The sequence below is a fragment of the Aptenodytes forsteri genome, unplaced genomic scaffold (assembly GCF_000699145.1).
Source record: "Aptenodytes forsteri isolate BGI_AS27 unplaced genomic scaffold, ASM69914v1 Scaffold92, whole genome shotgun sequence".
NCBI lineage: Eukaryota > Metazoa > Chordata > Aves > Sphenisciformes > Spheniscidae > Aptenodytes > Aptenodytes forsteri.
In genome coordinates this window covers 121,909-133,782 of record NW_008794581.1, presented here as the reverse complement: position 1 = coordinate 133,782, position 11,874 = coordinate 121,909, and the positions used below count along the sequence as shown (strand labels likewise).

The window sequence follows — 11,874 nt, the reverse complement described above, 5'->3', positions numbered from 1 at the left end:
TTTGTGCCCATCAGGCAAGTAAAAGATTGCAGTAGATATACCTCTAGGCTTTCCAAGGGCAGGAGAGTTTGCAACATGTATTATAAGTCCTACCAGCTTAATTGTGGCTTTCAGGATCTGCTTTCCTCACTAATATGAATTTTCTCCCTTTACTGAATCTTAATTCTTGTATATTGTTTTTTGTTTAGTGTGCACTTTGTTTCATTTCTCCAAACAAGCCATTCTCTCCAGGCATTTCTTTATCTGGCATAGCTTAATGCAGACCAGATTTAGCCATTCAAATCAGTACTGTTTAGACTCTTTGACTGACATTTTCAATTTCAAATAATTTATCCAGCTTTCACATAAACAGTAAATAGACTTTTTGATACTGCTCAATCTAAAAGCTGAACCTTGTACAAAAATTAGCAAGAAAAGAGAGTCAGGCAGTTTTTCAAATTGAACCAAATATTTCTAAGAATGAGGTGCCTCCAATAAAAACATTTTACCAAGCTCAAATGTTGCAGTAGTACCTGAGTAATAATGCGTGGCAATAGATGAGGCCTTTGCTTTCCATATTAAGACCGCTATTTACTAATACGCAGTTACCTTCGACAAGGCAATTGCTTCTTGCCTTCATTGAAAAAGCCACCCAAATAATTTCATGTCATTTTGCTCTCCTTCTCACTGGCTGTCCCCTTGGCAATACATCATGTTGGTGTCCATGAAGCAATCCCACACTTGGGACAGCAGCGACCAGGGCGAGGAGAACGCAGGTAAAGTTGCCCCAAAGCTGGGTTTTTTCAGGTTTAGTTCAAAGCACCACCTTAAGCTCTGGAGATAGCCAAACCTCTGGTGAGCTTACTGGCTGAGGGAGCCTGAGGAACACACCCTGCCAACACCACTGACCCACCTCTTAGTTTATCACCATCCGCTCTGTGTGAGTTTCCAGCCTGCCTTCTGCCTCCTCCTCCTCAGCCTTCATGGTAACGCTACCCTCAATACCCTTTCTGTCTGTCTTTCCCAATTAATTCTGGACCTTTTTCTCACCATCCTGCACACCTCTACAAAACACTTGCTTGAGCCAACAGGGCACTGCCTTGCTTTTTCATTCCCCTCTCTCCCCAGTGGGGACTCAGAACTGACACTCTTTAATTGAAATGCCAAAAAGAGCTCTAACTCAAAATACATGGTCACAGGATCTTGTTTATCTTACCATCCTGCCCGAGCCTGCTATGACAGTGTGGAATGTGGCTCCTCTGGGACACCAAGCATACAGCAGGCTAAAGCAGCAAGCACATGCCTTGGTGGTGTTAAATCAGAAATAAAACAGCAACAGCAGGCACCTCCTCTGAGCATAAAAAGCAGAAGCCTCCCTGTAACTCATTTAAGTCCTCTGTTCAGAAGCAAACCCTCTCTGTTAGACTCCTGAAATCTGCTTTACTTCAGGGAGTACAGCTCTTCAGCTGAGCTCAGAAATTAGTCTGGCAGTGTAGTCCCCTGCGGCAGAAATCTCCTGAGCAGGGACAGCATGAAAAGCATTGCCCGCCCGCCTTAAAATTAATTTCCCTCCAGCATTCACTGGAGTTTGGCACCACTGGCACTCGTGCGTTCAGCCCTTGGGGCAGGCGAGAAGACAGCCATACCACCGATGTGTGAAGTGCTTGCAAAAACAGATTGAAAACGCCAAGGGGGAAAATCAGCGTCCTACTCCTCTGCTGGCACCAGCCATTTTTAGCCTGCCTGTGTTGATGGCCCTGAAACACTGTGCCTTGCTGCTGTGATGCTGGTGCTGGTATAGATAACAGGAGGGAGCAGGGCAGATGCAGGAAAATGTCCACGAGCCTGAAAATAGGAGCATCAAATTGGTAAGTGCAAAGGTAAAAAGCAGTGATGGAAAAGGGGTGATCCACAAGAAGGTCACTGGCAATTTGACTCTTCTTTAAGGTCCCAGGTGGCAACCTTCCCTTCACCATCGAAACCACCTAGCCAACAAATTGAGGATGAAAAACATAGGGAAGACTTTTACCACTACTATCAAGTTTCCTCATATATGTGTTTCATGAGTACCTATTTACAGGTACAGATATTTACTGACACAAGCAGGTAGCTGTCTGTTAGTCTGCTGTGAGCGGGGTAGGTAGGTGTTGCATACTAAAACTTTACATGACTGGTATGAAAGCTAGTCTGGGACTCACTCATTTTGGAAACATGCAGATTTCTAAGTTTCCAAGTTTTCATAATTTGTGCATTTAAAGAAAAGAGTTGGCAAACAATAACACAAGATATATTAACCTGCAGAATGGTTCAGTTGTTGAAATTTTTGCACATTTTTCAAACATATCATCTTGGATTCTGGCTCCAACTGTCCTGGCAAATGATGAAATGATGGCTTTCATGTATTGCAGTGAGAGATGTATTTATTTTATACACAGGCTCATCATCAACTTTAAAAAGACAGCTAGCACCGTCATTATTTTGGGAAAAGTACATTTCCCCCCCTCTTAATGTTCATATCTAACAAAACTCTTTTTTCCCCTCAAAAGTACTGCTGTGTATATCACTAGGTGCATGCTTTATCTGAAGGAGTCAATTTTCTCTCCAGGCTCAGGGTGATTACGTGGCTGAGCACTAACTACAATTACTGATGACGTGGGGGAGAGCTCTGTGTGTGGCATTCATTGGTGAAGACTAGACATCCCTCCCTGACAACCCCCTTCCCCTCCCTGTCCCCTGATGCTGTAATTGTCGGTTTTCCTGAAAGTGTGAAGCAGGGCATTAGCTGTGCTTCACGAACTCCGGCAGCTCCATGCCTGTGTGCAGGGTAAGTGCTCCAGGCTTCTCCAGGGCAAAGGCCGGGTGAGCAGCATCAGTGAATTTGTGCCTGATGGCGAACAGCACCAATCCTCTCTCTGCATTGAAGAACAACAGTCTGCCACCACTGTAATCCAACAGGATGCCGATCCTGGCTGGGTGTTCTGTCACACAGACATCGCTCATCACACCGGTGTGAAGAAATCTGTAAAGAAAGCTACAGGAAAATGGAAACCAGAATACAGTGAGCCTCCTCATGGTGATTTACCAGAAATAACATACAGCTTAATTCCCACCTATTAACAGGTGGCCGCATACAGCAGCGTATCACGTGGCAACAGCATTTTGCTCAGCATGTAAGCAAAGTGAATGTGGCATCGCTTCAAAGCCCTGCCTGGCATGCTGATGAGTCCTTTCACTTGGCATTTTTGGACTCTCAGGATAAAAGCAGACTTGCTGTAATCATATTAACCTATATCTTCCTTATTACATGTCTTTGTGGGGATTTAAGCATGAGTTCTGCTTTGGCAAAACCCTTTGCATCTCAGATGTTTTATTTAGGTAGCTATGTTCATACATCTATATGATGTCACACTAAAAAAGCACACTTGTTTAGATCAAGAGCACCTTTACACCATTAAGAGGGTTATGCCTTACAAACCTCCAAGCAGCCTGGCACTGGCCTACTGAAGACTACCCCAGTGCCTGGCAGTCCTGCCACAGTGGCAGGTGGGTGCCTGTTGCTGTGGAGGACAAGGCAGGAGAAGGCATTCCCTATGGAGGCTTGACATCTCCTGCAGATGGATATAGATTCTAAAAAGACTGCATTTATGGAAATAAATACACTTGCTGAGATTTTGTGAAGCAGTTCAGGATATGAGCCTGGAATGACAAAGCAGTGGCAAATAAGTTTTTTAAGTTTTATTCACTGGCTAGGTGAAGGGCAGTAAATTGGTCTGTTTGAGATTAATTCTATTTTTTAAGGTGCTTTATAAGATTTTTTAATTAAGAGGAAGTCTAAAGTACCTTTGTAGTTGTCCTTCTCTTATTACTCAAATTTGCGGAAAGAAAGCACACAGATCCTTTCTGCTCTCGTGCTTCTGGAAGCTGGCCAGCTTTATTCACGTGAAGGACAACTAACTTCCTAAGCAGCTAGACTGACTCAGCTTTACCTGGTTTGTGTAGGACAGCACCGCATGCACCAGGAGGTATCACTCAGCCCCAGGATGCTGCTCTGTGATGTTGCCTTGTAGCAAATCCCAATCCTGTAGCTTCTGCAGGCAGAGACAATGGTTTCCCAGTAATGACATCCCCGAGCAGGCAGCAGTTCACCCAGGACTGAAGGAAACCTGTTTGTGGAAGAGGTGTACAGTAAAGTGAGTGTGGTGGTAAACCAAGCATATTGTGATATTCCTTATAGTCATGTCACGCAGCTGCATCTAAAATTACTAACGGATTGCACTCTGTTCTTCTAACTGCAGGGGTTTATCAAAGATTTGAATGTTGTCACTGAGAGTCATTTCATCTTTACACTGAGATGGACTCATCTTGAGGACTGAAAACTATGCAACTTTACCCAAAATTATATGAGGCTAACAAAAGGTGGAAAAGGTGACTTTGGAGGCAAAAAAGACCAAGTTTAGCCGGCTTTTTCAAACTAGAAAGCATGACTGTTTTAAGTAGACATAGTGACAAACATCTTGTGTGCATTCAGCTGTAACAGTTTTAAAAAGTGCTTAAACCAGTAATACCTCATTACCTTTTAAGAAGTCATATCAGTATGGCACAACTTATACAAGTGGACCTGTGCTTGTGATGGGACTGATATCAGAACATCAGAAAAACCCATGTTTGCAATGGATGAAGCTATCTTGGTATAACTGTTCTAAAATATCCCCGGAGCACTTCCTAGTTCGCAAAAGCCACAGATGCTTTGGAAAACATTACCAATAATGCCCTCAGTAGACGAGCAAAGTAAAAGGATGGATTACTTCTACCCACAATATTTTCAAAAGTAAGCCCACAAATCCGGCCTTCTCGGGGCAGCAACAAGTTGCTTTGAGATTGAAGTGCTCTGAAGGATTAAGCAGTGATCATGAACTGAGGCAAACCCAGCAGTCCCAGTAGGTACCACTGCCTTTGACTTTCTGGAGGCTCCTCAGTGTGACACCGAACTCTTCCCAGCACCTACATCAATGCTGCTACTGGCTTTACTGAGATATTGCAGTGCTTGAAAGGGGGGTCAATGACACAATGTCCAGGGGTTACATGACTGAAATGATTCAGTTCTACAAAATTAGTGCCATGTGAAAGCTACCTATAGGCAAAAATAAGAGTGAGGGACCCATCCTGAACCCTGCAGGGTGGTCATGCTCATCATGCTGCTACTCACCCAGTGAATTTGGCTTTCTCAGGAAGGCGGATCACTGTTGCATTGGAGGAGATTTGCAAAGCAGGATGGGCTGTGTCGCTCAGCAGGCAAAATCGAGTTCCTGGTACAATTCATGACAAAGAAACACCAGTTCTGAGAGGCTGGCAGTGTTAACACGAGATGAATCATAAAATGTTAAGCAACAATTACTGCCATCTTAGCTGGACAGAGTTGTGTCTGCTGGTAGGTAGGAGTGGCAGAAAATTGGGTGCAAATGCAAGGACTCTCCAAGCTGTGCCCAATTGGGACGGCACTCTATTACTCAGAAATGTAGCTAGGTGATAAAGAAGTCTTCAGTATTCAAGAAGGTTGAATAATTTTCGATCAATTGCTTTTTCAAAATAGCAAATTTGAATTTTGAGGCTGGTTTGGAAGAACCATACATTATTTAACACTATTTATCTGGAAAACTTAAAGTTTAAATGATCTATTACATTTTAAAGCTGTTCTGCATGCTTCCTCATCCCTGAAACCCAAAGTCCATAAGGTTTTAATTGCGGGGTTTTTTAAAGATCATGGCATCTTTTATCAAAATGTGCTCTGCCAAACTCAAGCAAACTGAGATCCTTGAAGAATATTTAACCATTTTGTTTCTCTGACAGAATTAAATGTTTTTGCTTCTGAGGTCACATCAGTTTTACATTGACATAAACCTACCAACTTCAAGAGAAGTAGTCCCTGATTGTGCTGATCTTAAGCAGATAAAATACAATCCCTTTCATCTCAATAACTTGCTTACTCCCGTATTGGAAAGTTCAGTTATGATTTCCAGAGGAAAATGCCATCTTTCGCTGCTTTGCCCCTTCATCCCATTGTTTTGACATCAGAAAATGGTGATCTACCTTTAGTTGAGATAAGAGCTGCTTCACTTTGTTCACTTGTCCCAAATGGGTTGACAGCCCTCAAGTAGAAGAAATAGTTCACATTGGGCTCCAGGGATACTCTCAGTTCAGGTTTCTTTATACCAGCAAAAGATCTGCAAATTTTGAAGATTTTCATACATGAAAATGTATGCAAATATCCAAACCAGGACAGAATAATTTATGCAAACAGCTAAGCCACCTAACAGTATTGTTAACTACCAAAACAACAGGCACCATAGAGAAACTCCAAATCGGAAAGGCAAATGCTGTTTTCACCAACAACTGGGTTATGTAGGAGCTTTGGCATTTTACTTGAGGTATCCTCCTTACTTTGTCTGACAAATTTTCAGGCCTTTGTTCCTGCGTCACCTTCTCACTCAGTGCAGCCATTTGGTGTAATGCTCACTTCATGTTCATTTTGCAGCATAAGTCATCACATAAAATGCAAGCAGCACAGAATCAAATTCTCATCTGCCTCCTGTAAAAAGGCTGCATTACAAAATGAACAAACTTCTGAAGAAAAAAACCCTTGTAATTAATTCAGTTGCATGATAGTGAATGCGCTTGTTGTGTTTGTACTGATCCAAAAGGATGGATACCCTTATCTGAGACCGCACAGAAACTGTGCACTTCTTATTATTAACGTCTTGCTCACAAATTATTCATCAACAAAGCCTTGGCTCTGCCTCCCTCATGGTGCTGTGCACTCTAACAGGCTGGTTTTGCAAGAGGCAGCAGCAGGGGAACTGCCTTTGCACAGTGCCCTGCTTTGTCTAAGCCTCCCCTTTGTGGTGCCTCAAAAGCTCCAGCCCTCACATCCTCCGCTGCTGATGTCTTGACACACTGCAGGAAAGCTGCTTCACAGGTGCTTTGAAGTGCCAGTGAAAGTACTTTGGATGGCTAGAAAGATGCCAATTTTATATTCTGTATTGTCAGAAGTATAAAAGATTGGCTTAACAAATTCTCATACACTGAATCCTCATTTTCCTCATTTTTGCCTCATATGATAACGGCAAAGCCGGACAGTATATACCCACCGCATTGTATGCCTGCAGGTAAAGACTATTTATCTGTATAAATCAGATCATTTTCTCCCAGAAATGCTTATAGGAATCTTCAGGGTAAGTATTTAAATTTTCAAGTGTAATGCAGGTCTTTTGAGATAACCCCCCTGTCCTCTGCGCTGAAAGACGATAACCGCAGTAGTATGAGGAAGGGCTGAACGCTCTGCTCTCCAGCAAATTCACGAACAGGAGATATGCCTTTGGAGAGCATGCAAGGCACTTTCCCTTCCACCTCAGGTTTGAGAGTGGAGCCCAGGATGGTCTCCCTCCTCCAGGTAATGTCTTTATGGGAAGCTAGATTAAACAAATTACCTTTTCCAGCACTAATTACTGTGACCCCAGAGGAGGTAAGGCAGGCAAGTCAGCAGTCAGGTCAGATCATCGCTATTCATTTGTAGTGACTGTTTTTCCACATATGTGCCACCAGAGAGCAGTACAATCTGAAGAATAATCAGTGCTCATCCAACAGGATTTTTCACATGCCTCTCCGCTGCATTTATCACATAAAGGTAAAATCCCACAGCCCTACACACACCAAATTCCTGCAAACACCACATACAGCTCTGCATCAAGGAGGATGGCATCCTGAGGAAAGACTGGTGCATCATTCTTACTGGTCTGTAACAGGTATTTTGTACTGACAGCTGTCATTAAAAGTGATTGAAAGCATTGAGAAAAAGCAGTGGGTGCTCCTGTGATCTTTTTTTTTTCAATTTGAAAGAATTTCAGAGAGTTTGGGGCCGTTGCGTGATCAGTGAGGGGCCATGCCACCTTTAGGGAATGTGTTACATTAATGCTGGAACTGATGCAGTAAACAGAAGGGGGTTGCCCAAACATGGTAGCAGTTGCACGGTTTGCTTCATCCTCATGACTAACCAAAGCCCCAACCACGAGAGCGCTTCAGCAAGGCACTGGGAGTTCAGCAGGCTGGTTGGTTCTTACTGAAAGGTTCAGGGAAGAGGTGCAAGCTGATGAGTTGCCTGATGAGAACCTGAGATCTTTAGACTTGAAAGAGGGGAAAGGCTCATTTGAGTATAGGGGACGAGAAAAAGGAAAGATGAGTCAAATAAAACCACAATATGGGAACTGAGCAAGGAGGCAAATATAAAAGAAGTGAGGGAAAGGAAAATGAGGATGGATGCAGAGTCATGGGAAAAGAAGTGGGCACCTAAGCTTTGAAGAAATTTGTTCATGCTTCCTAGACAAGTCTCGCCCAATCTGTTCCTTAAAAGCACCATCCTAACATTTTTGGTATGAATCTGAAGCACAGACCACTAGAAAGAAGTTTTGAGCCAACAATTACAAGTGAGATGAAGGGAGGATACACTAAGCTATTCATCAGAACTGTTTGTGGCAACATGTAGATCGTGTCTTAAGCACAGTGATCCCCTATATATGGCTCTTTCTTGTCTTCTGGAAAATGCCATGTAAGCCAGTGTTCTTCCAAAGAAATTAGGAGATCTTCTTTTTCACTATGTGCTATTTAACTGATGGCTAGTTAATAAAACACAAAATTCTTTCTAAATCCAAGTAGAAAGGTACATTCTGGTGTAATGAGTGGACCTGGGGTATTCATATTCTGGAGTCTGGATCCCAGAGCCTGGGTATTCAGAAAAGAGTTTGGGTCCAGCCAATTGCAGAATAGGGTCAGCCATCAAAGTTCAGAGTTGGGTCTCTTTCATATCTGAAATTCTCCAAATCAGAATTCGGTTGCATGTTTAAATCTGAGAGCAATAGCATGCCTCTTATAAGTTGTAATAGTGAGACAGAAAAGTCTGGACTTTAAGCAGATCTGGTCAGTAAAACTGATCAGATTTTCAAATAGCATTGTCTGCTTGGTAACCTATTTTAGCCAGCTTTAGGCTGCCTAAGAGTAAGACCCCATCAATTTTAGTTACGATTAAGGCTTAAAAAACAGTCCCGCTGCTGCCAGCTAATGAAAGAGACTATGCCAACAAGAAGGAATCTCATTTGCAACACTGAGCTCACAAGAGGCTCCGTGAAAAGAAGAAATAGATCTCGCTATCGCCTCTCTTTCTGTTTAGAGGATAGGGTGAAGGGGGAAAGTGAATACTGAGGGCTCCCCAGCAATTACTGTAGTTTGTCATGATTCAGGTTGACCCTGCAATCAGTGATAAAAAAGCAAGGATGAGGAGAAGGTATGATTACTGCTTAGCTTACAGCATACAGGTAATGCATAGGAGAAGGGAAGAGAAAATGCATCCTGTCTGTCTTGGGGGAAAGCCTGTTTCATTTCCAAGTTCTTGTAACAACCGTTGCAGATAGATCTTCGTTGAGCTCACCTAAAGTATTGAAGTGTGTAATTTTGGTCATGAAAGAAAGAGAAATCCACCTACACAATTTTTTACGTCAGCTATTTTCTACTTTAAATACACCTGCCCACTTTATAGATGATTGGAAATGTAATAATGTTATTATCAAAGCATGAGGCATCCTAGCCTTTAGCCTAAATGTTATCATATTTGCACTGTCCCCACAATGTCTTGGTATCATGATACAAAATTCAGTGCATAGAAATTCAAGAAATACTTGAAGTTAAATATTTTAAGTATCTCCTCTTAATTCCTCTCTTATAAGAGGAATCTTTAAGTCTCAAAATCCAGTCTCCAAATTTCAGGTACATGCTATTCAAAGCAGAACAGAAAGGACTTACATGTTTCTTTACCTTTAAATTGCCAAGGAATATTATAGTAGCAGTTGTCTGTTAAAGTTGTGATTTTCCTGGGTTGAGGAAAATCTGATGCTGTGTTTTGATGCATATTTCTCTCATCAGCATCCTCATTTATTTCAAGGAAACAATGTCTAGAGCATATTTTTTAATATTGCATGAACCCAGCAAATGATACACCTCGCAGTGATTCAGAACACCGTCTGTGCTGTAATTGTCATCTCCACCCCCAAGATTCTACTGAAGCAGCACCCAGACCTGTGCTGGTACCAATGATGTGGAGTTAGAGCTGAAAGCATGCAAGCTTCTCAAGATATGTGTAGAAGCACACAGAAGGGTTGTACCATGGGCAGAAAAAAGCTCTTGAAGCTAAAAATAAATAACAAACAGCTCTGAGTTTGCTCCCAGCTGTGCCACACGCTTCCTCTCCTCTGTCCCAGCTCTGGCTGTCTTGGGGTTAGATCACCAAAGCACCACCTGCAGTGGTCCTCGCTGCTATCTCAGACAGCAAGCCCAGCACAGCCAGAGGGGAGGAAGATTCCCTATTTTCCACACATTGTTTCCTGAGCTGGCAGAACAGTCATGTGGGCAATGCAACAGGAGGGAGGCTTGCTCTCCTTTTTCCAGCGTTAGACCTGCTCTACGGGTAGACAGAAAATTTTGGTTGCTAGCAGTGCCAGTCTTGCATTGGCAGAGAGGATGACACTCAGTCACTTCCACTTTTACTAACTCAACTGCATACTGTACTAATTTCTGCCTCCCTGAGTCTTACAGATTTCTCATGATGTGATACATGGTTTCCACCCGAACAGCCCACACACCTAATCCCTGGACTACATTTCTTGCAGTTTTCCATCTTCCACCCACAGCACCATTGACTTCTCAACACAAAGAGGCTGAACAGGGAGAAAATAGCAGAGCTCTGGAAACTGAAAGAAACATTTCAAAGCCTCATAAGGACTCTGGAAACAGAATCAACCCAGGAAGGAGCTTTAAAACCACAGCAGCAGGCCAGGGACTCCTTGTTGCAGAAGATTTAAGATGGTTTTATACAAAACCATATCCCTCAGGTGGCAAGCTGGCAAGGAGAGAGAACCCAAAGGGGAAAATATAAATTTTTCTTATGGTATTTAGAATGAAACTTTTTATGAGGATTTATTTCCAGACATTCTTCAAATTCTCTACCTGGGGAGCTGGGACTGCTCCAAGGACCTCCTTGGAGATACTCAAAAGCCACCTGGGCAACTGGCTCTAGGTGACCCTGTTTCAGCAGGGGGGTTGGACCAGATGACTTCCAGAGGACCCTTCCAACCTCAACCATCCTGTGATTCTGTGGCATACCGAAAGCTACAGCAGGCCAGCCTAGACCAGGGTCTCCACACACGTCTCTGGCTGTTCAATGGGGCATTTCTCCCTGCCTGCTCCCTTGGCGGTGTTCCTTGCCTTGGATGAGCTCCCAGAATGACATGTGCAAAAGCAGCCTTGTGGGATGGGACCATGCCGCTTTCTCCAGGACTTCTCTTGGATGTCCTTCCCCCACCTCTGCTTTCCCGCTGTGCCCCCACCACCAGTTGTATGAACTTTCCAGGGCTGCTGAGAAATGTGTTTGAACTCCCACCTGGGGACTGGGAAATTGCTCAACTACAGGGCTGCTGCAAGCATGAGAGGCACAGGCTGTCTGTCAAAGGGCTCCACGTTTGGCTGGTCCCCAAGATGACTATTGCTCAGGAAACCTGTGAAGGACAAACTCCAAGCTTTCAAGGAAAACAACCAGAAGCAACTACAGCATTTCCAGGCCCAAATGCTCCTAGGTGTGCATAAAGACACAGTTTTATTCCACCTGATATAGGTACCAGTCACAGGAACTCTAAGCTCCCTAAGAAGGCAGCTTCTCACTGTATCAGCTACGTAAGGAATTGATTTCTAGTCCTAACAAGCACCTTGGGGGCCTTGGATGGGAGCAATACAGGGAGTAGAATCATAGAATCATAGAATCATTGAGGTTGGAAAAGACCTCTAAGATCATCGAGTCCA

General features: G+C 43.3%; 1 protein-coding gene across 1 annotated transcript in view; it reads right to left on the bottom strand.

Annotated features, from left to right (window-relative positions):
* Nucleotides 1-200: 200 nt before the first annotated feature.
* CMYA5 (cardiomyopathy associated 5) overlaps nt 201-11,874 on the bottom strand; it is a 55,597-nt gene continuing 43,923 nt past the window's right edge. Inside the window, exons 10-13 of the mRNA XM_009272460.2 lie at nt 6,067-6,200; nt 5,186-5,285; nt 3,966-4,142; nt 201-3,010 (exon numbers count right to left, since the gene is read on the bottom strand). Coding sequence (XP_009270735.1) covers nt 2,758-3,010; nt 3,966-4,142; nt 5,186-5,285; nt 6,067-6,200 — 664 coding nt within the window. The 3' untranslated portion in view covers nt 201-2,757. The remainder of the gene's footprint in view (nt 3,011-3,965; nt 4,143-5,185; nt 5,286-6,066; nt 6,201-11,874) is intronic.